The 26,629-nt window shown below is 50.0% G+C and overlaps 1 protein-coding gene across 1 annotated transcript; it reads right to left on the reverse strand.

Annotated features, from left to right (window-relative positions):
• Positions 1-95: 95 nt before the first annotated feature.
• On the reverse strand, positions 96-25,349 carry CPD (carboxypeptidase D). Its single transcript, XM_014876546.2, has 21 exons — positions 24,647-25,349; positions 22,352-22,599; positions 15,160-15,302; positions 14,272-14,441; positions 13,356-13,723; positions 12,776-12,967; positions 11,764-11,931; positions 10,666-10,775; positions 10,145-10,247; positions 9,582-9,724; positions 8,916-9,085; positions 8,043-8,354; positions 6,730-6,925; positions 6,365-6,500; positions 5,526-5,675; positions 5,028-5,123; positions 4,871-4,935; positions 4,582-4,713; positions 4,058-4,243; positions 3,665-3,764; positions 96-3,048 (listed from the first exon to the last, which is right to left on the reverse strand). Exons 1-21 carry the CDS (start codon positions 25,327-25,329, stop codon positions 2,822-2,824), a joined length of 4,098 nt encoding a protein of 1,365 aa, XP_014732032.2. The 5' UTR covers positions 25,330-25,349; the 3' UTR covers positions 96-2,821.
• Between the last annotated feature and the right edge of the window lie 1,280 nt (positions 25,350-26,629).

A 26,629-nucleotide genomic window follows, 5' to 3' on the forward strand; every position in this document is an offset into this window, starting at 1 on the left:
CCTTCCCGATCTCGCTCCCCCAGCCCCGACCTCGGTTCCGACTCTGCTCCCCCGTCCCGCCCGCCCCGTTGTAAGGAAGAACGAGAGAACGCACGTGGACATCAAAATAGTTTTATACAGATTATTGATCTCGGTATACAGGTAAAAAACAGGCGGCTGAGGGCAGAGCCAGGCGCAGCCCCGCGCCGCCCCCTCCCCTCCCGCTGCCAGGAAATGGCGATTCAAGTCCCTTTGAAAATGTACATTTATTGAAGGCACAAGTGCACGGAGCGACAGCGACAGGGACGGCGCCCGCGGGGACCGGCTCTCCTGGGCCCGGGGCACGGATGGACGGACAGACGGACGGACCGAGGGCGCTGGGAGTCGCTCCTTGCCTTCCCAAAGTGCCCGGGAACAGCCCCAGTGCTTGCGGAACTCCAAGCACGGATCTGGAGCCAAAGGCAGGCACCTCCCTTGGTCCTGCTGCGTAGAAAAGTTTCACACGTTTTGCAAAACATCTCAAATCCACTCACCTTAAATATACACACCTACTCCCACAGCTAATTCCGAAATGCACTCTGAGGGAAAGGGCGAGTTCCTAACAGGACTTATTGCTACAGGGACAAAGCAGGGCCAGCTCTGTCCATTACCTGCTGCCAGAGCAAACAAAGCCCAAATACAGCCCTAAGAGCCATTTGCAAACTCGACTTTAAATAAAACCTACTGTGTCTCTTGTTAAAGGAGGAACAGTTCAGAGATGAGGCAGGATTAATGCTACTGTGTGCTGGTGTCCTGCAGCCCATTATATGTGGAAAAGGGACAAAAAGGGACCAAAACCCATTCCTCAGCACAATGAGCTGGGAATGGGCACAGGGATGTTCATGGCTCCTGCACAAGACAACCAGAGAGCAGTTCTTTGCCAGCAGATGTGGGACAGGAGCACAGGGAATGCTCAGCCTCATCTGTTCCCAGCACACCTCCCCAGCCACACTTTGTGTTTCCTGCAGTAGAATTCCCTGTGGAACAGGGAAGGAGGTGTCTGAGGATTCTCTCTGTCCCTGCACAGAACCAGATGAGATGATGACCATGGCAGCACAGCTGCAGCCACATGGTTCTGGAAGGGCATTTCCACAGGTTGGGGTGAAGAACAGCTTTTGCCCCGGGTGACATGGCCCATGAGATTTCAGTGGGGCTGTTCCCCCAGAGACCGGGTCAGAGCCCTGCAGAGCTGACCCCATTAGATTTTTGGGTGCAACCCCTCCACCCACAGACACCACATGCAGGTTTCACCAGTGGACAGCCCCAGGTCTCTGGAGGACTGAGCAGCTCAGGGCAAACTCAAGGCCTAAGGCTCCTGCACCCCAGAAATCAGGTCAGTGGGGCAAGAATTAAAAAAGAAAATGAGCAGCAAGAAAATAAGTGCCTATTCTAACCCCAGCCTTCTGCTTTTGCAGAAAGCACAGGAATATCAGAACATAAAGGAAAATCATACATAAAAGGCTTTGGAAGTCAAACATTTCAACCATTCTTTCCTTCCGGACATCCTTTCTATTCCCCATAAATCTCACTTATTTTGGGGATGCGTGCTGCAGCTCCTCTTTCCACCCTCCTGCCAAGTGCTACACAACAGAATTTGGCTGCTATTCCTCACTCCCTGCACCACAGCTGCAGCCACACACACAGGTGGAGCTCCTGCTCCACACTCCAGGGAAGCTGCAGGAGCAGAACAGAGCCAAGCCAGCCGGAAATTTGCTGCCTGCCATCACCAGAGCTCAGTGATTAAATGGTACTAGGTGGACAGTGGCAAATGGTGCAGGTTTTCTTCAGAATTTACCACCAAAGTTGGGCCATGGATACTCCCATGACTTCTTCCTGCTGCTCCAGTAATGCTCAAATATAAAGCAGTGGTCAGATTTCACTGTTTCCTTCTGAATAGTGGTGGATTTGAGCAAAATGGATCAGGTTTTCTACAAATCAGCGAATCAATTTGCTTAGAACAACTTTCCAGCTGCTCTTTCAGACACTGAGCTATTGGAACATGAACAGGAGACCCCAAAATCAGGCCTATGACACAAACAAAACACAACAAGGGTGATGGGGATAACATTTCTTTGCTCCCCAGAAGTCAGGAACAGCAGCATGGCAGAGCTGGCAGGCAGTGCAGCTCTGGCAGAGTTCACTGAAGCTCTGACTTTCTCCAGCTCACATCAAGAGCAATGTCATTTCTCCCAGCCTTCGGGAGGCCAAGTCACTCCCTGAAAGTAGTGACACATTGGAGGTGCTCCACAACCACTGCAGGTCACAGCAGGCCACAGTGGGAAAAGCTCCAAGGGAACAGCTGAGAATCAAAGGCTTTTTTTTCGGGCTTTTTCTGAGGGCTGCTCTGCAGAATGTGGAGCCATGTGAAGGATCTGGCTTCCCCCAAGCATGTAGTGGAAAACATGAAATGAAAACAGGTAGAGAGACCTTTTTTGGAGTGTTGTGATCATGACCCCGTGCAGGTCTTGGGGCACTTCCCCATCATCTGCTCCCTGTGCTGAGATGCTGGGGAAATGCAAAGAGCTCTGCAGGCCACTTGTTAAAGCTGCCTTTCAAACCTCATCATATAAACCTCCAGATCTTGACCCAAAAATGTAACAAACCATGTCCCTATCTCAGAAACAGCCTCCAACACCCACTGAGTGCCTTACACAGGAACAGAGCAAACAGAGGGAAGCTGGGAGCTGCCACCCACCCCTCTGGAGGACACATCCTGAGGTTAACATTTCAAAACCGAACCACAGGGATCGCCCCCCACCACCGGGTCTGGTCCATGGGAACCTCCTTTCCTGCCCTGGAGGTGTCAGTGTTTGCTGGAGTACAGTGTTTCTTCTTCAGTGTCTGTTTCATCCTGGAATTCGTGGCTCAGGAGGGATTTCTTGGAGCCAGTGGACATCATGCGGATTTCGTCCTCGTAGTCGTCGTGGTGCTGCCGGAGGCGGTGGAAGCCATCCTTGTGTCTGTTGGACTTGATGGAGCACACACACCAGATGATGCAGGCAGTGAGCAGCAGGGCAGACATGCTGGCACCTGCCCGACAGAGGACACCAAAGTTAATGCCATGTTCCCCCATGCCAGAGGCTCCCTGGCTTGCCAGCATCTCTCCTCCCTCCTGCAGTCACAACCACTTTCTTCACTTCATTGTGACCCTGCTCCTTCCTCCTAGGCCATGGAGGACAGGAGAGCTGCTCCCAGGACACACTCCATATTCTCTGTTTGAAATCTAGGAGATTATCACTAAGCTCCACTACAGAGCACAGGGTCTAAACTCCCACACACTCCTTCCCAGCAGCTGCCACCTTGAGAAAAGAAAATAATCTCTTCATGCTTACCTGATGTCAAAACAACTAAAAAAGCCTTGAAGAAGCAAGATCTCCTATGCACACAAGCTCTCCCCATTCCAGACATCTCAAAGATACATTTTGGACCTTCCAAATCCCTGCAAAACACTACTTGCTCCCTCCCTCCTACCAAGCAGGACCAAGGGCTGTTGGATAAGTTTGCAAGGACAAGAGTGTGTTCAGAAGGAAAAGCAGGAGATGACTTAAGCCTGCAGGCTGCTTTCCCAGTTGAGTGAAGGGTCTCTGTCAGTATGAACTGGTAGAGAAAGCAAAGCTCAAAGCTTTGATAAAAAATATCACTGTACCTGCCACAGTTATAACCAGCTCTCTTGGCAGTCCAAAAATCCTGTTTTCCGTGTCAAATATTATGAACACAGAGCTGGGTGCATCATCACGTACAAAGACCTGCAGAAAGACATGGGAGGTTAGATCATCTCAGAGCTTGGGGATCCAGACAAGAGAGACACTTGTCATCTGCCCTGGTCAAAGAAAAGTCCCATGGAAAGAAAAGGTACTCCCAAAACCACCCTGCTGTGCTGGAAAGTTGATCTCCATCCATTCTGTCAAGGCAGAAAACAGCTCCTGATGGCACCAAATAATCAGCAGTTAAACACAGGCACAACCAGGCAGAGCCCAAACAGGGAAGATTTGATGTGACAGGGAATGGGGGAACATCTCCAACACGGACATTCATGTACCTTGACATGTTTCTGCTGGTACCCGCTGGCTGTTGCATCAATGCTGTGAAAACCTGGAGCCAGGAGCACGTGGAAATAGCCACCTTCTTTAGTGTAGACCCTCAAGCCTTCATTCAGAACAATGGCAGCTTTAGAAATTGCCCTGCCACTCTTGTCTTGGACAATGCCATGCACTCCCTTATGGACCTGAAACAAAGCATTTCAAATACTTCATGTTCAGATCCAAACTTACAGTGCATTTGTAACTAAAATGAGATCTATTTTCCCTCTAAAAGACAGTCCTGACCCTCAGAATAAATAACAGTGCAAGGCAACACAGCACAGATGTTTAACTCTTGTGTCAAACCGTGCCCTGGTCACTTGCTGCTTCTGCTCAATCCATTCCTCATACAGCCTAAATCATGAACATCTGTAATTACACAGCACCAACAAAACCACAAAGACTCTCCATGCTGTTCTCCTCATCTCCCCCTCCCCACCACTTCACTCCCTGCCAGAATTTCCTCCCACAGACTGCAGCTCACCTCCACAAGCATGCTAAGGAGAGATTTCCTGTGGTCTGCCCACAGGCCAGGAAGCTGTCCAGCACTGGGGAAGTAGCAGCAGCCAGTATAAACAGTGATCTCAGGACAATGACCAAATGTCACGCTGAAATCCTGCAAAAAACAAAACCACAGTTAAGAGGAAAGAGGTATTTAAAAAGCTTTGCAAAGTGCAGCTGGAGAGGGAGAAGCTTTGCCTAGACATCAGGACAAACATGCTCTTTACTGGTTGTTTAGCAGAGATGAAAAGCCCTGTGCCATGCAGCAGTACCTTCATACTTCCCAGGTGACTGTGCCATTCCGAGCCACGGATCACTCCACCAGGAATATTCTCATCTGTGAGAGCAAAACCACAGCTGTCAGCCAGAGCTGGCCCAGCAGAGTCTGCCACAAGCTGACAGGGGGTTAAAGGATTCAACCAAACATACCTGACTTATTTGGACAGCCTGGCTGGCCCAAATGCATCACTGGGTGGTTGTTTGCATACAGAGATGCCAAATACTTTAGTGTTTCTTTGTTCTCCACTGCAACAGGAAAAGTGAGACTTTGAGCATGCAACTCTCATTCCCTGCAGGGGCAGATTCCCATTTTAACCCCATGATCATTACTAAACAGAGGCACATATTGTTTCAGGAGCATTCCTATTTCCTCTAACAATAAGGGGCAGTATCAAAAGCAGACTTTATACTGGTTCTGGCACAGGAAAGGTTGAAATATTGCTGTAGGCATAAAAATTGCAAATGTTCTGATCCCTAGCTTTACCCTGTGATGTTTTATAGATTTACTTACAGACTGTCAACCCCACACACAAAGAGCTGAACACAAAGGAGGCTACAGAGCACCAGGAGCACAAAAAGCCCTTAGAGCACACGGTCACATGAAACTCTGCAGAGACAGCCTGAGGGGAACCAGGCAGCTGGTCATACCTGACTGTGCTGGCTTATCATAGGGGTAAGTGACAAGCAGAGATCCTCCATCCAGAGCAACAGAGAGGCTGAAATCATGGTTCAGTATCAAGTTCTCCATGATGGCTTTGGTCTCAGGTTCTCGTGCCGCTGAGTACCGGGTGTAATTGCCTATAAATCAGAACAACAAATAGAAAAAGGAACTAAGAACAGTTTCCTCTGCTGTTTGAGAGGCCAGAAGTACATCCTTTATGTCTGAAATTAGGTCTGCTGCAGGTATGAAAAAGCCTCTGTTAGATCTCAGCAGATGCACCTGACTGATCAAGTAAAGCATCTAGACCACGCTATTCATGGGGGGATTCACCTGCAAAGTTAAACAAAAGTGCAACACCACAATTTTCCTAAGCTGTTTCCGAAGGTATTTCATGTGTGTTGGCTCACAACAATGTCACAGAATTGACATTTTCTTATGGAAGGAGTTAGGAGGACCCCAGCCAAACTTGGGCAGAGAACATTTCCTCCTCAGGAAGGGTGGGCTGACACAGTGCTATGGATACAGTTACATGGAAACCAGGAAAGCATGAAAAAAGAAGACTTTCTGGGGAGCATGAACAGAGGGCATTTTTTCAGAGATGAAAGAAATCCATTACGGGTAAAAATACATCAGGTATTATCTGACCTCTCATATTCCTGAATAACTCTGCTTTGTCTCTTGCACGTAGGAGATTGCAAATTGCTATCTGTAAAGAGGATCCGAGCTCTGTAAACTTCCCAGCAGCTGTGCTGCCTGGAGCACTGCCTTCTTTACAGGCAGACCCTGTAACCCAGTGATTCCACCCAACCATGGGGCAGCTGTTTACCTGTGAAATCTGTGTCCAGATCTCTGCCATGAGCGTTGGTCTGGCCTATCTTCGAGGTGCAGCCTCTCTCCTGTGCGATCTCCCGTCCGTCTGGGTTCAGGGAAGGCACAATCACAATCCGTGTCCTGTCAATCAGCTGAGCAGAAGGAGAAACAGCACCAAGTGCAATTAGTAGGGTTCACTTCCCTGGATCTTAACCTATGAGCTGCAGTTTGAGGTTCTTGTCCTGTGGATTGCACACCTCCCCATTACACACAATCCCTGCAAGCCCCAAGCCAGTCTTGGCAGGAGTCTTCCCCAATGAGCATTGTCACCTCAGGCTACAGCTGCAAGGCTCCAAGGAGGACTTTGGATTGGCCTCTCACCTTTGTAACAGCAGCATTCTTCTTGTAGTTCATGCAAAGAAATTCTGCCAGTGTCAGGAGCAGCTCTGTCCCAACGGGAGCGTTTCCATGAATCCCAGCAACAAAACGGATCTTGGGCTCCTCAGGCTCGGACTCGTTGGGCTTGTTGGAGATTTCAAGGGACCAGATCTGGCGGAACTCCACACTCTGACCCAAACTGCCAAGAGATGGGAAATGGGAGTGTCAGCTCAGCAAGAGAGTTGCAGCTCCAGCCTGATCTCATGGAGAAATCCTGGTGTGGAAAGGGACTGCTGGCAGCCTCCAGCAAAGGCAAGAGAATCACAACCAGAACAGGGGGGAAGATTTACAGCAGCACTGAACAGAATTCACTCTGAACATCAGTTTGAACACCAGCATCTGGGTAAGGGTGTACCCAGGTCCAGATGCACAGAATATCCAATGCCCCATATGTCTCCATACAGCTTATGAGATTATGATAAATGTGGAACTGCTGGATCCTCTGGGCTGCCAGTGGTGGTTTTTGTTTTATTTTTTTCCTTCAGAGCAGGATACATCTGAACATCAAACTAATATATAAAGTAGGACAAAAGAGGCCTATTCCCAGTAAGGCAGGAGCTGTTGCTACAGCCATGCCATTAAGTTGGCAAACTGAGTGCAGTGAAAGCAAGGAACAGGCTCAGGGCTGATGCAACTGCAGGGACAATAGAGGCTACAGATCAGCAAAGCAGCCTTGGCACCAGCAGGGACAGCATATGAGCACATTGTGCCTGGTTACAACAAGCAAATGAGGCCCTGGGACAAAGGGATTTGTGCTTTTTAAAGCTGACAGAGGGTAAGTGCTACAGGTCACAAAGGAAAGCAGAGGATGGCAGCAGCTGGTCTTCTGCAGGAGGGCACAGACCTTGGCCCAGGGCAAGCTCACACAGAAGTGTCTTGCACTACTGAAATAAAATCTGGAGGTAGACAATGAAAAAAAGGCCATCTGAGATTTGTAAGTCAGATCTGGTAATTTTTGCCGGAGACTCTTCAGCAGAGTGGATGTCAGAAAGGATGTAAAGAACAGACAAAATAGTAAGGAGCAGATATTTGCAGAAGTCTGGGATATCAATGCTGGGAATATTGCCAGTCCCAAGCACCCCTGGGGAACTAAACCATGGAAAAGCACATGGATGCACCTCTGAGGCCCTGCAGCCATTGCTCTGCTACCATGTCCTCACACATGGGGCTCCCTCCATGAGCTCCCCATCTCTGCACTGTGCTCATGACTAACAACTCCACAACATCCCTAGCCCAGGTTGCTGCTTTGTTTTCACCTGGTGAGGTTTGTGATGTGTGGGTAGTTGAGGTAGAGGCCTCGGAGGAACTCGGAGAGGTCCTTGTAGGGCCGGTATCTGTATGGAATCACATCCCTGGAGGAGGTGAGCAGGAGCCGCTCCAGACCATTCTCAGCAGAGAGATCTTTGATCAGGGTCTCGAACTCTTTCTCGTTGGGGTTGCTGGTGTCTGGGGTGTTCAAGACCAGCACCTTCCCCTCTTCTACTTTGCTGTCTGTCCGTGAAAGAGTGAAGTTGACCTGCACCCCACCTTTGCTGTCAACTTCCACCAGCTTGGTGAGGGGATCATACCTGCCCAGGGAAAAGAAGGTACAAGAAAACATCAGGCACTTTAAACATTGGACAACAAGCCAGCCCCATCCCTGACTACACACCCACATGGGACTGCCACTGCTCCCCTGCCCACAGTGAGAGGCCTAGAAATGAGGAGCAAGAACAGCTCAAAGGGACAGGGGAATGGCAGGAGGACAGGGAACAACTCAGGGCCCAGCATGGCACTGAGCTGCTTTGGGCTCAGGTGTTGCAGGTTACATGGCAGACTGGCAAGACAACAAGTCAGGCTGCTCTAACACAGAATTTTGGCAGCATTGAAATGATCAAGTCACTTCTGTGGGCGGCTGTCTGGAAAAGAATTTCCCCTAAAGACACCAAGTTATCCACTCCTAACAAGGGAAGATTGGGATTGTACACCAGTGCCAGGTGAGCAGTCTCACACTGCTATCCCTGCACAGGCCAGAGGGCAGGAGAAACACCCAAGCCTACGTGTGCTGGAGGCAGGCAGAGGTGATGGAATATTCCTGAGGGGGAAGTCAGTCATGCAGCTGTTTGCTCCTCGTGCTGGGGCTTGCTCACCCTCGGGCAGATGCTGTGATTCTGTACATCCCTGGGACCAGGAGGCGCCAGAAGTCTCCATCCTTGTAGGTGGTCACTGGGTGGTCGATGTTGGCCACGCTGATGGTGGCGTTTAGGATGCCCCTCTTGTCCACAGCATCCAGCACAAAGCCCCAGACACCCTGGTGAACCTGCACAAAGGAGCTCTGCTGAGTGCCAGCCCTCATTTTGCCTCCCACCCCTCACATTTTCAGCTTTCCCAGAGGAGCAAGATTTTCCAGAAGGGTTCAGGCTGGACTGGCCAGCAGCTGGCGTGGACAAAGATCACCTGATGAGTACAATGAGCAATTGTTGGCTCAGGATTTCAGCATAGCACAGCTCCACACCTTTGTTTGCACACACCAGGTGTGCAGCAGCAGCCCCACTCAGATAGGAAGACAATATAAGGGACATTGCAGCCTCAGGAAACCCAAGGTACAAGAAAAGCCCCCGACTTGTATCCTCTGGATGCTATTTCCATACAGATTTTTGGTATGTTGAGAAGAGAGTAGTTGAGACAGGTTCTGATGGGGGTGATTTCTGTAGAGCAGGTACCCAGAAGCTCTGGGTACAGATCACTGTTCATTCTGGCTTGTCTAAAGCAAACCTCAGAGGGAGCTGAGCTTGCCTGAGGTCAAAGCACCTCACCTGTTTCATGAACTGCAGCAGTGAGCGCTGGTTCTGTGCCCAGTACTTTGGCAGCTCCTCAGCTTTTGGGTATTTCACACAGCCCAACTCAATGGTCACTTCAAAGCAGTTTGTATGTAAGTAATTCCAGTCTTGCATCCCACCTACAAAAAGAATGTAAAAGAAGTTACGACTTCTGAAGTACCACAGCTCAAAAAAAAAAAAATCAGATACCAAAGAAAGATGAAGTACAGACTTGAAGGCAAAAGGCTTTTACACAGGGCAGGATTCAAGCTTCAAAGGGATGCCAAAAGAGCAGACAAATAACCTTCCTTCTTGTAAATACCTTTCATGCTAATGAAGTGTTGTAAATTTTATGAAACTGTTTTGCTAATAGGTAGAGAAACTACACTATAAATTCTTTCCCCTAGGAATAACTTTATCTGGGTACTTTAAGAGGTTATGAAAGAAACCTGAGTCCCATTAATCTGAGCTGACCAGTGCAGAGTTCCTGACTGATCAGACTAAATTATTTAAACTGCACATGCATTAACTTGAAGACAAATAGTGCAGGAGATTTTTACCTGGAACGTTGTACCACTGAGCCCCATTAGTGATGCCATGTGGGAAGTACTCAGTGGGGTACATATCCTTACAAGGGCTTCCCTGGTACATCTTTGCATTTTCCTATAAAACAAGATGCAACATGTGAAGGTGAGCCTGCATTCCACAGCCACAGGCACTCTTGTTCTACCCTTAGTCACACATTCAGGGTTACCAAGCACAGATGTGTGTGTATCACTGCAGCACTGACTGCACCCACACCCAATCCCAGCCCAGATAGCCTTGATCTCTCCTCCCAGCCTATGAGCAGCATTTTCCACCACCCTTAAAAGTGCCTGCACAGAGCTCTCCTCCCTCACTGCCTGCAGACAGAGCTTGCTGGGTATCACTCATGGAATGGGAGCCTCCTGTAGGACCCTCCTGCTGTGCCTGCAACACAAGGGGCTCACCCACAGTGCCTGCACCCACCCCTACCAGCAGCTCAGGAGGCTCCCAGGAGTCAGCCTAGCAGGATGTGCCCATTTTCCTGTTAGAGCTTTACCTTGGAGTAGGCAAGTGCCAGCTTCTGGAACACAGCATCATCTGGGGATTTACTGTATATGGCTATTCCTTGTTCATCGTCATCGAAGGGGTAATTAACCACCAGGGAACCTGCAAAGCAAGCTTTGGCTCATACCTGTGTGCTTTCCCAGTGATCCCTCAGCATAACAGTGGAAATTTTTCTCCAGCAAATGCCAAGCCCTCTGTGTCTCAAGACTTGGCATTAAACAAAGCATTAAGCCCAGTGGATAGAAGAGACAGAAGCACAGGAAGAGATAACACCAACCTAGCTGGGAAGGAGAACCAAAGCCACAACAACATCAAAGCTTTGGCTCTTACATGAAGGATGGCTGAACACAACCACATAATAATTGCTTTCACAGAGAAGTGGAAGCAAGGGGAAGAATTTCCTAGAACATGCATGGTGCTTTTGATCCAAATAATGCAGTTTTTCAGCTTTCTGGAGGTTATTGGTGAAGGTTTCCCCAGGAAGTTGTACTAATAGCACCACAAAACCCCAGACACCACTGCAGCTGGAGACCTGCCAGCCCCCTCACACCCACACGACACTTCTGCACTACAAACCAAACATGCTGGCAACAAAGCATCCACCTGCAAGTTACTACAGCTACGAGCCAGCAGATGAACTGTCTAGGGAGTAAGCTGTACTACACACAGACTTAATTTAGAACACTCCAAAAGGATAATTAAATTACTGCAAATTTCATAGTTCCGCCATGCGATTCAAGGCAGGAAACCCTCAGGACTGCATTATTCTATGAATGCTGTGAAGCCTTTAACAGCCACAGCTCTGTATCCCATCCCCAGACCATCTGCTGAGCAATTGCTGACAAGAGAGTCCATCCCCATCTCCCAGATGCTCCCTGCAGAGAAGTGGTTGAGGTCTTCCCAGCAGCCACCTCAACTCACTACAAACGTGTTTGGGGACCTGGTTTTCACCCTTTGTTTCCAGTTTCTGCTCCATCTTGCAGCACGAGAGCTCCTCAGTGCACATCTAGAAACACTGTGGAGACATCCCTGCAAACTCCCATCCCACAAAGCCCAGCACAGAGGCAGGAGCTTGGTTTGGATGTGGTACCTCCATGCAGGTTCGCTGAGAGCACAAATGGGTAAGACTTGAGCCAGGCCATGACTGCACGAGTTTCTGGCTGTGGAGGGTCTGTCACATGGACAAACTGATCTGGAAAGTTCCTGTTCAGGTCATAGTTGTTGCTGTTGTTTCTGCCCACAGTACCTCCTTTGTCTCCTGAAAATGAAAACACAAGTTCAAGCTCATGCCCTATGAAGAGGTTTCAACCTCTTATTACAGAGTTTACAAGTAGCAGTTAGTGAAGAGAGCAGAGAGCAAAGCAGCGCTGGCCCCCTGCACCCAGAAAGGGGCACCCAGGTCCTCCCCAGCCAGTGGCCTGCTCTGTGCAGTGGGTGTTTGCTCAGGCTCTCGGGGCAGTCAGACCAGCAGAAAGGCACTGAACCATGAATAATATCTGCAGCCGGATGTCGCGACCACAGAAACCTCAGAGCTCACCTTCTCAAACCAGCCAGACAAGTTCTTTGTTAAAGCCAAGCAGAGCTCTGCTTCTAGGAAGTGATTCTGGACAGTCTCTGTTCTGCCAATCTACAAGAGCCACATAGTTCTAAGACTCCCCTGAAGGATGCTTTTGCCAGTTTCAGCCTCATGATAAAAGTCCATGTTATCCTTGGACAAGTGCTCTGCAGACAGCCTGGCCCTCACACTGCATTTACTAAGAGAATGGACCAAAGCACAGCAAGCAAGAGCTGTGTCAAAGAAATGTCTTTTTTTTTTTTTTTTTTTTTTTTAATTCTGGATTAGCCACAAACCATCAGGGGACCCAAACAGGGGCAGTTCACAGCACTGCTGAAGTGTAAGAGCTCTCCCCAACAGCTTCCAGCATCCATCAATCAGGGTCCACCCACTCATCCCACAGCACACACCAAGTCCCTTCCCAGCCTCCCTGTGTGGGGAGCACTCCTGCTCCAGCAAGGCTTCCAGACTTCCCAGGGATCCCATGAACCCAAAGGCTTGTTCTGAGAGCTAGGAACCCCACAGATTTTGGCACAGACAGCAATACCTTCCTGGGATTTCTCATAGCCATCAGGGTTCATCGATGGCATGATGTGGATCCGTGTGCTCTGGACCAAATCAGTCACTTCGGGATCTGTGCCGAAGTTCTTGCAGAGGTACTCGATGAGGTTCAGGAGAAGCTCTCGCCCCACAACTTCATTCCCATGCATGTTACCGATGTACTTGAACTCTGGCTCACCTGCAGGCACATGGTTACACCACAGAGACAATTATAACCACTGTGTTACAGCTTGGACACCTCACCACTCTGAGCGTTGCTCTTGCAGGCTCTGCTGGAGGGCATTTACCTAAAACTCACACTTCTACTCCCACAATCCCAAAAAGAACAATGTATCAAGGAAGTCTCTCGGTCCTTCTTCTGTAGAGCTCCACGACAAGCACAGATGTCCCCACACAGCACAGTGCCACTCACTGCACTTGCACTTTCTATAAAGGATACTACAAGGAGTAGCTCAGTCTCTCAGGAGAGGCGCCAGCTCTAAAGTCCTTTTTCCCCTGCCTCTCACAGTGTAAAGGATCTGCCACTTGCATTTGTGCCCTGCTAAGAACAGGATTTCCCACATCACCTGGTTCGTGGACACCGGGGTTGTCAGAGATCTCCATGACGTAGAGCTCCCGCAGCTCCACGCTCTTGCCCACGGAGTAGAGGCGGGTGATGTTGGGGTACTCGTTGGCGTAGCGCCGCAGGAAGATCTCCATGTCCGAGAAGTGGTGGTGGCGGAAATCCACGGGCTGGATGGGCTCATGGCCAGGGGCTGGATTTGGGGCCTCAGCCTGCACGGGGGTGGGGGGGATGGCAGTGACAGGGGCAGGCGCTGCTGTGAGCTGGGTGACATTAGGAGCTGGTGGCATCACAGTTGGCTGCAGGGAGAAGTTCACTTCTGTTGCATCTCCCTCCTTCACCTCGATATTCTCTTTGGTCACTGGTGTGTAACTGTGGGAAAAACAACTGGCTTCAGCAAGGAAGCTCTGCAGAGCAGAGGCCAAAACTCCCTGCAGTCCCTCCATCACTCCAGCCTGCTCCCCCCAATCCAAACACACTGGGATGTTAATGACAGAGATTCACAGGGACCAACCTGATGGGACTCATCCCACTGCCACCAAACCCAGCTCCACTGCTGTCCTGGAAGGAGTCCACAGGCTCAGCAGGGAAGCCCCAGGTATATTACAGGACTAACAAGGGGCAAATTACACATTCACACCCAAACTCCTGTTGGGGTGACCCTATTCCACTTCCTCCCTTTGCACAAAAGTAAGATGCAATTTGATACAAGCAGTCAAACGGAAGTTGACAGAAATTCTGTGCACTCAACAGCACCCTGCTGCAGGAACAAACATAGCTGCTGCTCTGAGCTGGAATCATTTATTGCTGCAGCTTCCAGCCAAGCCCCTTAAATACACAAGGTGTTTTAGAGGGGGAAATGCAAGAGAAGGAACAGGAGCAGTTGGCTGTGTGGGCACAAGCTGCTACAGAGACATTACCCCATCACAAAAGCAGTCACGTTGTAGGTCCCAGGCACCAGCAGCCGGTGGTAATCACCAAATTTCCCTGTGGTGATGTTATGAGCGATACTGGCAACAGCAATGGTCGCATTTTCCAGGCCAGCTCCTGTGACTGCATCCCTCACAAAGCCCTTCACTCCAATGTGCACCTGAGGAAAACAATGTAAGGGCCTGGCTGAAGACAGGCAACATCAGGGGAACTGTGTCCTAAGGCAGCAATACCCCCTCACCCTTCCCCAAAGGCAGCAGAGCAGGGCAGCTGCCAGGAAAAGGCACCCAAGGGCTCAGGACTCAGTGCTCAGCCAGACAGCAAGGACAGGAATTCCAGCGTGGACTGGGAAGGCAGCAGGATCTCAGAATTGACCCTCCCCAACAAATTCTAATTCATCAACATGGGCAAACTGCAGTATGAATATAGCAGGGGTTTAGGTCAAATTGAGCTGCCTCTGATCCCAGCCTAAACTGTCACCTACTCAACTCATACATAGCATCTGGAGACAGCCTGGCAGAGAGCTCTGCAAACCAAGGTCTCAGCACTGTTGATGCTTGTGAACATCACTGGAGATTCATGGCACTGAGACCAGCCAGTACTTTGCATGACTTAGGGAGATCTGCACCAATCAGTCCCTCTAACACTGCACCCCACAAGAGCAGAGCTCTACTATTGTGGGGCATGTGGGAGCTGTGGCAGAACCACAGAGAAAAACAGCAGCTTTGTAGCCACCAACCTCTAAACATCAGCTGCAGCATCTGTGTTACCTCACATGGCAAACAAAGCCAGGAGGGACCTGAACACGGCACTCCTAGCCCACCATGGACACCCAGGATCCACAGCTTCACCCCCACACCCAGCCCAGCCCTCAGTACCTTCTCAATGAAAGCCAGGAGAGATTCCCGGTTGTTCTCCCACTCCTTTGGAAGCTCAGAAGTCAGTGGGTACTTGCAGCAGGACAGCTCCAATGTGATCTCAAAGCAGTTAGCCCACACGTAGTTGTAATCCTGCATCCCACCTGAGAAGGAGGCAGAGATGTCCCAAGAGCAATGCACACACATCCCACCACAGGGTCCTATTTCTCCTTGCCCTTCAGCCCCACACAGCATCTCCCCAGGATGCTGCCCAGCTCCAGAGTGAGCAGCCTAAGGAGAAAAGTCAGGTCACATTATCATGACAGTCTATGCTGGAACTGGAACACTGGGCCATTCAAACCAGCCACTGCCAACTCAAAATGACAGTCCTTTTGTCTCACTGCTCTGTCAGCTGAATTCATCAGGACAGCTCTTGGGAATTCATACAGGTTCGTTTTGCATTTCCAGACACGACAAACCCAGTGTGCCAGGGCAGGCACACCAGATTCTGAATATTCCAGCTGCCAAGTCCTTCCCTGAGCATTCTAAGCTACCTCCAGATTTGTGAGGTCTGCTTGCAAGGGAGGTTACTTCACTCAAAATTACTTTGAGGCCTTTGATAGAAAAGAACACCAGACTATCAGCTTGGGAGCTGGCAGCTCAAATCTGCACACTGGAATCAGTTTCAAGGACGACTGCTCTCCCAAAAGCCTCTCAGCAAAACTCTAGACAGGATGAGAACAATGCTTCTCCTTCTCTACTTCCTCAGCTGCTCTTTCCTTATCCAAACGTCTGCACCTGAGAAAGGTCCACCTGGGACAGTCTAAAACTTGTTTTTGGCCAAGTCACCAGCTTCCTCTGTAAGGCAGCAGTTTCAAATCAATGTCAGGATGTTGGAACACCTAGAGACAGTTTGTTAGCTTAGCACTAAACCAGCCAAACCTTGGTGAGCACCCAGAAATAGGAGTACACAGAGCTGTTTTCCTGTATTAAAATCATCTTACTGTTCCTGCCCTTCAGAAAAACCACAGGCACTGCTGTGAATCAAAAAGGTCACCTTGTCCCAGAAAGTGTCCTGACCCCATTTGCTGAAGTTTACATCCAACCCTCAGCAAGCAAAGCTGTTCCTCAAGCAGGACTTGAGGGCTGCAGGATCAACACTCGTGATCTGGAGCACAGACTTGAGCATGCTGCTGAAGACTGCAAATGTTCACCCCTCTAAACATTCCTGAGAGCTTTGAAGAGTAAAAAGGACATTTCAAAACCACCACACGTCTGTGAAACAGGTTTCAGAATCACCCTGTTAAACTCCACCACATGACAGATGACCACATGAAAGGTTTGCTCCCACCACCCAATCAGGCAGTTGTGTCAGTAAGGAAGACACACCACACTGGTTTTTGCATGCTGACAAAGACTGGTGTGTCACAGCCTTGGCCACCACTTCCTAGACACTGCCATCCCAACCTGTACAGCAGCACCTACAACCAGAGCCCACCAACAGAATGACTCCCACCGGGGTCACCTGGACACGGGCCCAGAGTCTCTTCTGGATGAGTTCTGGGAGCTGAACTGACTCTCAGAAGTTTCTTTTTCAGAGAACAGAGATGCATTTTCTCCACAGGAGGCAGATGCCAAGTCCAGGAGAAGGCAAGCAGAGAGCTGTGGCAGATACCATGGCACCAGTCTGCAGAGCCCCAGCAGGAAGGTCTGTTAGAAATGCAAATTCTTTGCTTGGCCCACTGAAGTGCTGCATTAGAGCTGTGCCAATAGACCTCATTTACTTTCAGCAGTTTCCTAATCATTCAGAAACCCCTTAAAGTGAGAGACCCTCCTTGGCACCAGCCAATTAACCAGCCAGAATGGATCAATATCCTGATGCAAATGCATTGCCTGGCATTGGCAGGGGCTGTGTTAATGCCTGGTCAGGAACAGGGGAAAAACAGCAACACCTGACCAAGCAGAGGAGGCTTCTACCAGAGGTGGTGGCCCAAAAGGTCAGGGTCTGCTGCTCTGAATTCAACAGCCCCACTGCAGCTGGGTAAAGCAGGGATGGACTGACAGCATAAAGTAGGATTTAGAACAGGCTCCTGGGAAGATGAGTGGGATGGTACCACAATAAAGATGTCCCAGTTCCTCTCAGTTCTCCTGGGAGTGTGCTGCTAAAGGAACATGGAGCTTTCATTGTAACAAACCAAATGTCACTTGCAGCCAGAACGAGAGCACTGCAGCTTGTGCACGGGCTGACATCAAAACAGGAAAGAGACTTTTCTGTCCAGCACAGGGGGACACAACGTGCTGGAGGACTTTCTGACTCTCAAACTCAGTTCAAGGGGTTAAAGAAACAAAGGCTGTGAGTCTGATCCACCCTCAGCTTCATTCAGCTCCTGTTACCAGGCTCAGAACAGGCATGCACAGCAGGCTGCTCTCTCACCAGTAAACATCACACTGAGAGAAACGATTTGCCAGCCCATAACCATCTGCTCCTAGCAGGACATTAATGCATTTGAAAACATCCAAAACGTAAACCAGAGCCATTATGAAACATATTTAGTGCTTCATCTGCCATTCAAGCAAATTTAGGACAGATGCTCACCCATAATAGAGCAGCAACAGACTAAATTAGAGCGTGCTACATCAGTTCTGGCAAAACTGTCTCTTGGAGAAAGTAGTCCACTGCATTCTTGAGAATTTGGATTGTATCCACTGCACATATTTGGCCTTCACATGGCTCTGTTGCAGAGCAGGACAGTTATTTTTAAAGCATGTGGAATTACGTATTTTCCCACATACCATCTGCACAGCCTCCCCTGACTATTGCAGAGACCCAGAGGGGTAAAAAGAGACCTGTGCTCAGCCTGCCATTAGCAGGGCACTACATCCATGGAGCAGAGCAGAAAATACACACCTGAGGTAGAAAACTGCCAGACTACAGTGCTTCTACTCTGGGTAGTATCTGGGATAACCCATTGGATTTACTTCAGCATTTTAATCACGGGGTGTCTTTTAGCCCACACTGTGAAAAGTTTCAGCCTCCCCATGAAGCACCATTCCCCTTTCTATCAGTGAGCAGCTTAGTGTCACAGCAAGTCAGCCCCTGGCTGGCAGTAGGTCACAGAAATGCTCAGAACAAACCTCTCTCCTGCTCTGATTCACTCTCTGAGCACCAGGACTGTACTCCAGGCAGGGATCCCAGGCCTCCTGCAGCACAAACACTGTAGAGCTCACACTGACAGGGAGGCCTCTGCTCTCTGCCAAGCTCAACCAGGAGAATGCAGCTCTCTAGAGTCAAGCCTGAGGATCCAGACACCATAAATACTCCACGTGTTAGGAGAAGCCTGCCAGGCTAGCCAAGAAGGACTCTATTTTCAAACTGCACTATGAAGAAAACTAATTCCAGCTCTCACTAGAACAGACATCAGCAGATAAGGAACCTGCAGCTAGGTTAAAGCAGAAAAACAGTCTGCAGAGAGAGCAGATGGCATCAAGCAAGCTGGAGACATGATTCAGTATGTGGCACAAGTTGCAGACTCTGCTCAGAACTGATTATCTCATAGCATTGAACTGAGTGAGCACCAGCAGCAGCACCAAGCAGGCACAGGAATGTTCTGGTCCATTAGTCTGCAATCATTAAAACTCAGAGGAGGTGAAGTTTGGGCCTCCAACTGCAGCAGCTGCATGACCCAGAGCAGCCAAACCCAGCAGCCTTTCCTCAAAGAGAAGGGCAGATTCCCCCCAAGAGCTGCACCAGCACAGCACTGCCCAGCAGTTCATGATAGATGTGAAAAGAGGCCTTAAGACATTCAAACCATCAAGCCAATACCTCTCTCAAGAAGAAAAAGAACTGCAGCAAGACTTTTATGAAAATACAATCACATAAGTGCAGCAAACTGTGCACATCCCCAGAAAGAAATGGCTGAGAGCTTCTACAAGAGCTCACTCAGTGCAAGGCCCTCTGCCATGCCCAGGAAACAGAGGCCACCACAGTGATGCCTCACTGTTCTCAGCACTTATTTTAACTGCACTGAGCTGGGTGCCACTAAAAGCTAGTTGGAAGCTCAGTGTGGCTGGCAACCACAATCAAAACCCAGTAAGCACACAGGTAACTGAAATCCACTTTCAACCTGAGAAGTGCCTCCCATTAAATACCAGAAACATCTCAAACATCTGGATATCAGAGTCAAACTTGCAAGAAAATATCTTTTAGGAAGGGACTGCATGTAAAAACAAACTCCAAGGCTGCCCACAAAATATGTTCATGCTGAATTTAGTTTCTGATCTGGATCTCTTAATACAAAGGCAAAGCACATCCTGCCCACAGATGAGAGTGGTTTCTCAGCTGCTCTCCATACCCCAGCCCAACTTTGCATGTATTCCCTTGATCTGAACCAACCACTTGGTAGTTAAAACCCTCAAAGGTTAAAAAGGAAGAGAAAGAGCATGCCCACCAGAGATAGCCTCTAAAAAGCATCCCAGTCACCAATGTGCTTATCTACAGCAGCTGGAATGCAGGAGCCAAATTCAGCTGTCTGGCAGAGATCCAATCTTCCTCTGTGCACACTTGACCTTAGCAATTACTCTCATGGTTTGTACTTGCCACCTCGATCTGACACATGTAAGAGGCTGTTTGCAAACTCAAATGGAAGTTAATGGAGTCTGGCACCAGCATAAAATTGAACTGGTAACCTCAGGCCAATGAATCCTGTGGCAGTTTGCTCCCCAGCATGTTTGATTTCACATGATAAAATGTGGCAGGAAAATTTCCACCTGTTGAAACACTATGTTCTCATTTCTTTGTTTTTCCTGGCTTTAGTTCACTTGGAGCCTGCAGGAGTCTCTCCTGGCACAACCTGATCTGGAGGCCTTGAGCACGTGCCCCACACTGCTCACAGAACCGTGAGCTCTGGTTATCCACCTGCAGAGCCCAGCTCAGGGACTGGGATTTCCCAGCCTCATTTCACCACACATTTCAACTCTGCAATCACTGGGAAAGGCCTCCTAACCCAAGCACAAGCTTCTGCAGTCCTTGGCACAGAGCTGAGCAACTCAGATGACTCAAAACAGCCCCTTTGATGGTTTTGCTGCTTCTGTCACAGCATTTACAACTGACTCTCCTCTGCCTTTATCCACTACTAAAAATAAACATTAAAACCTACAACCCCAAAGGGGTGAATTGACACAGCATCAAATTACATGCATGGTATTGGTCAGTTCACCCATGCTCTCCCTGGGTTGCACTTTACATGAATTCCTTGGCTCTGGGGGAGCTGCTGCTGTCACCCTCAGCAATGTTCCACTCTCAGAGTCCACATCAGTGCATCCTCCCTGCAATCTCTGCCCATGAGTCGCCTACAGCCATCACTGCTGAGCCCAAGACTGTGGCTTGTCACAGAGAAAGGGGTTATTTCTGCAGAGACTGGGTGCTGGAGGTTGTTGATAGATATAAACTACAGTGATGACAGCACAGAGTAATCTGGTCTGCAGTTCACACCTTCTATTTCCTGTGAAAGGAAAATGATGCCATTTCTTTTTCTCTGCTGCTGGCAGAGCAAAGGCAGCCTGCAAGGTTCACACACCAGAGCCACAGCCACCAACTAGCTGCCTCACAGACAAGCAGGAGGATGAAAAAGTCATCCCTGCAGTGAAAAATGCAGCTCTCTAGGGCCAGGGGAACACAGACCCAAAGCTCTGGAGTAACTTTCCCCTCAGAGCACACCCACCCCACTTTATTACAAGGACAGAAGACCTCAGAGCTGCAGTTAAGAAACTTCCCAGCTGAGGTGTTTGCTGGTAACAACAGCCACCACAAGGCACCAGAGATCATCCAGGATATCCTGTTCCCTCACAAGCCAAGTCACCAGATTACACAAACTTTCCTCCTGCTGTACTTCTCACAGCAGCAGAATGAACCTTGAGCCAGCAAACACCAGGGCTGGTGTGCTCAGCAGGGTAGAGGGAAGGAGACAGCTGGTAGAGAAAGAGATCAAACCACATCTTATTTGAACACGACATCTTATTTGCCCAGTGAAATCCAAGGAAATGATTCAGCCACTGCTAAAAATCAACTCTTCCTCTTCCAGCTCAGAGATGTGTTCAGGCTCTATAATGGATCCCCTCTCCAGCCTTCCCAAGCAAGCTGGATGCAGGATTAACACAGGACTCTGCTGCAAAGCCCGTGGTCCAGAAAGACACTGTCTTACCAGAAATCACTAAGCTGTAAGCTCTGAAGGATAAACAACACTGGCTGTCACCGCTTGCTCAGCACTTCTGCCACCACCCCTCAGCCACAGCAGAAGAGAAAAAAGCAGAGCAGCAAAGCAACTTCTTGAGATAATTTTTGCTACTTTTTTGTTCTGTTCTCACCACAGAATTTTCTGCCCTTCCTGGTTAGACTGTGGCTGTACAACATCCAAGGAGCCACAGCAGTGGGGTAACCTGGGAGCTCTCTTTCCCATGAGAACTTCTCCTCACATAAATTACTATTTAAATTTTCATCCAAACCAACACACACAGTGCAACCCACTGCATGGCTGAGCCAGGCCAGCAACCTCCACCTGCACAGGCAGAGTGGTGGCACCAGGAGGTAATTTGCTCCTATTCAGCTCACTTCCATGTGCAGCTGCATAATGAAGGGATCAGGAGCTCTCCTAGAGGCTCCTGCTGGGCAAAATTAAGATCCCTTCTAGATCTCCCACAGTGGTGAATAAGAACAGGTCATGCAGGCTGTCACCCTCGACACAGCTCTATGAGTAGAGCAGTCCATGGAAAAGCTGCAAACCCCATTTCCAACAAGAACTCCTTGGTTAGCTCAGAACACTATCTAAATTTTACAGTTTTACAGCAGGCTATTCTTTAATCAAAAATTACAAGTTCAGAGGTTAACAGACCTCACAGAACGTTGACATTGTTTTAATACCTTTAATGATCATTTCCTCTTTCCTGTATCAAAATTTAGCAACTATCAAGAGACCACAAGAGTCCATTTGGCAAATGAAGCCTCCCACTTGTAGGACAACTCTCCACCACCTAGGGACGTCAGGAAGAACCCTTCAGTTTACTGTGATCTCTTCCCTAAAAACACCTCCCAATCTGTTACTCATCAGCTGGTGTTTCCACAATGCCAGAACACAATCAAAGCTAAAAATATCACTTATCCCCCTTTCCTCTGTGATAATCACCACTGGATGTGAGTTGTTAGGTGAGCACAGCTTACCTTCTACATCATACCACTGGGCACCGTTTGTGATTCCATCTGGGAAGGTCTCTCCCTCCTCTCCAGGGCAGTTGGGTTTGCCAGTTCTCATGATGGGGTGATGTGATGCATAAGCTTTTGCCAAGTATTTGAAGACTTCATCATCAGCTGATTTACTGTAGACTCCTGTGAGCCTGTGCGTGGGAGAGTCATCGTAGGGGTAGCTTGCCACCACAGAGCCACCATGGAGATTGCCAGAGAGCAGAAACCTGGGGTTGGGAAGGAAAGGGAGAAAAAGTCAGACTGGAAACATTTCAACAGGAAGTTGGCTACAGCCACCCAACCAGTTATTCTGCTGCTTTCCCACCCAAACCACACTCTCAGGAGCCTCCAAACTATTTGGGATTAATGAGGTAAAATGCACATATACTGGAAGTGGAATCAGTTCTGGAGATGGAACAGGTTTTTTCTGCAGCCAAACTTGGTGACAGACAAAGCAATGTACACAGCTCTTGTCAAGCTCTGACCACACCTGCTATGTGCAACAGAATTAACTCACAAATAAAAGCTGTATGTGAGAAAGAGCTGTTAAAACTCCAAGTCAGAAAATATAGCAGGGGATGCCCCATATCCCCTTTCAGTTTGATCACAGGCAGCACAAGCATTTCAAGGAATCCCAAAGGTAATTTTCTCTGTCCTCTTCTTCCCACCAAGCACTGAGGGGAAAAAGAGCTCTCCTGTGCATTTGCTCAAACGGGATTTGGTTTCCAAGCAGAGGTAATGTGACCAATACCTCTACCTTGCTTAAAATAGTGCACACAAATTGCATTACACCCACTATCTCCCTTTTTAATCAAACAGCTCTGTTTACCCATTCATTTTTCTATCAGCAGTTATGTTAGTCTAACAATTACACCAGTATTAACTGGTGCTGCCAGGCAGAGGGACACACAAAACACCACGTTCTTCCTGTATAAATGTTTCACCCTGGCTGATAGCAAATCCCACCTCACATACTATGAGAAAAAAATAAAACAAAAAGCTCAAGGCACATGAGTTTCCCTAGTAGATAATTTTGAGCTGAACCAAATCTGGAGGGATTTTAGTGTAAAGTGCTGCACCAGAGCTGTCCTAAAGGATTCTTAGGACAAGCAGAAACTGAAGTTCCTGAAATTCTTCTGGAGCACCACCCCCATTGGTACTGCCCTCCACGAAGTTTTAATGAAGATAATTTGTTCACGCAAATTTTGTTTCCTAAACATGACCAAACACTGCACGATGCTGAACATTGGGTGTGTTGGTTGGAGTCAACCAACAGCCCCAGCGTGCACTGTCACCCCCTCTTCATTTCTTTCTATCCCCGTTTTGGGAAGCAGGCCACACTTTGCTGCAATGCATTGCTGCAATGCATTGCTGCAATGCATTGCTGCCTTCCCTGCACAATTTCCAACAGTTGGTTGCATTGACCTTTGTAGTCTGGACCTTACACGGTTCTCTGAAGAACACATGGCAAATGAGCTGCCCAGCTTGGCCACTGAATTTTCTGGGGCTGCCTCAGACCCCCACACCAGAGCTGGGTTTAAAGGCACCATCTCCTCCCCTCCTGGCTGCCCCACTCCAGGCACAGCAGCTCCCCCCGTGCTGCCCCTTAGGATGGGGAGAGCCAAATGGGTCAGCATGGATGCTCGAGGTTCACCCCAGGTGCTTCAACAGAACATATGGGGAAGGAAGATGTAGAAAGAGGGCCCATCTTTGGAAATGCTGCTGCATAGAGCATAATTGCTAAACTAAGGAATTTCCCATGAAACACAAAGATGAGGGGAAGACACAGCTGTTCAAGACAACTTTGTTAACACGGCTGTACACAGACACTTAACCCCAAATATTTCCAGCATTGTGGAGTAAGCATTATTGGCCCTAACAGCAAGACCCACTGACAAGCTCACAGCGAAGCAGATGAGAAATTTCCAGCCACAAGCTCGGGGAGATGGGAACCATGCAGATGGCTATGGAGGCCAAACACCTGGGTGTGTGCAGGGCACAGGCTATGCCCCGCGGGCTGGTGCAGCTCCTTGGCAGCTGCACAAAAACTGAGGCCACCAAATGCTCTCCCCAGCGCAGGATGGTCCCGGCTGCGATAAAGAGCCGACGTAGGAAGGCAGGCTGGGGATAAACAGGTGTGGAAATTACCTCTCCTTCCCCCTAGGCCTTACCGGGAAGTACCGGTTAGGGCTGGAAGTTGGCTGACACCCTCGGGGAGTGAATCCGAGGATCTCCCATTCCCCGGAGCGGCAGAGGGGCCAGGGCAGCACTCACCTGTTGCGGCGCATCCACTCGATGAGCGCCTGCACCTCGGGCACGGGCTCCAGGTTGGGCTCGGCGTCCCCGAACTGGTCGGGGAAGCTGCGGTTGAGGTCGCGGCCGCGGCTGTTCTCCCGCCCGCCCTCGGCGCCGCCGCCGCCGCAATCGCCTTCGCGGGCGCGCTCGAAGCCGTCGGGGTTGAGGCTGGGCAGCAGGTACAGGTCGGTGGTGTTGAGCAGGCGGACGATGCGCTCGTCGCCGCCGGCCCAGCCCAGCACCAGCTCCCAGGCCAGGCGCAGCAGCAGCGGCCTCGCCAGCGGCTCGTCCCCGTGCATGTTCCCCACCAGCTTCACCTGCGGCCGCCCGGGCAGGGCCGCGCCGCCGGGCGGCTCGTCGGGGCGCTCGGGGCCCAGCCCGGCCGTGAGGCGCAGCACCCACAGCGGCCGCTTCTCCACCGACTGCCCGATGCTGAAGAGCCGCACCAGGCCCGGGGGGGCCGTGGCCGCCAGCGCCCGCAGCGCCTCGCCCAGCTCGGCCGAGTGCAGGTACCGCAGCGCCTCGCCGGGCGCCGCCACCGCCGCCTCCGCTTTCTTGATGTGAGGCGCCGGGCCCTGCAGCGAGGGCAGCGGCAGCAGCAGCGCGCAGAGCACCGGTAAAAGCCCCGGCATCGCCCGGAGCCCCCGCGCCGCGCTCGCCATGGCTCCGCGCACGCCCCGGTCCCGCCGCGCCGCTCCGGGTCCCGGCCGAGGGGGCGGTGGCGCTGCCCCGGGGGGGCGGGACCTGCCCTCGCATCTGCCAATCAGCGGCGACGGCGGGGGAGGAACCGCCCGGGCGAGGAGGTGAAGGACCAATAAGAGACGGCGGAGCCGTTACGTCACGGGGTGGGTGTCACCGTGCGCCGCGGCGCCCCCTGCGGGCCCCGGGCCGGCCCCGGCGCGAAGCTCAGCCGGAACGGAGCGGAGTCACTCGGGCTCCCCGCACAGGGGGCTCCGAGGGCAGCGGGGCTTCTGTCCTCCCTCGGGCCAATGCGGCCTTTGGCTCTCCGCGCTCGCTGTCTGCCCTCACGAACGCCCCTGCATGAGCTGTTCCACGGTGACAAGTTGTGGGTCACGGGGCACAAGGTGTTGCTTCTGATGCCTCCGTCTTCTCCGGGCCTGAGCGACCTGCCTGCTCAGATCGGACCTCTGGGGATTAAAGACATTCCAACAGTGTGATGTTTGCATTGCATATGGCTGTGACTGTAGAGCCATGAGCCTCAAAAGAGATATAAACAGTGCTTTGGGGTTTCCTCCATCAAATTCCCTTTGTGGAGCAGGTAAGGACTAAAGGCAGGACACCTTGCTCTGCAAAAATCACTTTGTAATCCATAAAACAATGAAACTGTCCATCTCCAACAGCTGACTCCTGCAAATTCTTGTTTAACTTTTCAGTAATATCTCATGTACACATCTGCTTCCCAGCTCTGGCATTTCCTGTTGGAAACACAAGGCCCAAGTCTAGCACATAAAACTGATTTTCAGGGGAACCATCAGTGCTATGACTCCTTCATCTCACTGCATTCCAGGATCCTTTGCACATGAGATCAGATGATGCAAACTCGTGTGTGAGCCAAGCCTGGTACAGCATCAAAAAGGCTCCAAGGAGAGTAAATTTGCTTCTCTTTCTAGGGGCTCATCTGTTCAGCACAATCATTAGGAGAGGAACAAGCAGGAACAAGGGTTATCCATCAAAAAGATACCCCAGATAAAATTAAACTGGAAAAGCCAAAAGACCTTGGTCATCAGGACGTTCTTAAACCAAAAGAGAAGAGGAATGTCAAGAGAGAATTTGGCTGTCTTGGAAGTGATCACCATTATATAGTTCTAAGTCCTCAGTCTACAAATGAATTGCTCTGGATTTACCCATAGTAAGTGAGCTCATTTCCCTTTCTGGCTGATAAAAGCCCAGTTGTCTGGAACTCCAGCAGGCCAATTGTAAAAGCAGCATGTGGCAAAGGCT

The sequence above is a fragment of the Sturnus vulgaris genome, chromosome 21, assembly GCF_052056855.1.
Source record: "Sturnus vulgaris isolate bStuVul1 chromosome 21, bStuVul1.hap1, whole genome shotgun sequence".
NCBI lineage: Eukaryota > Metazoa > Chordata > Aves > Passeriformes > Sturnidae > Sturnus > Sturnus vulgaris.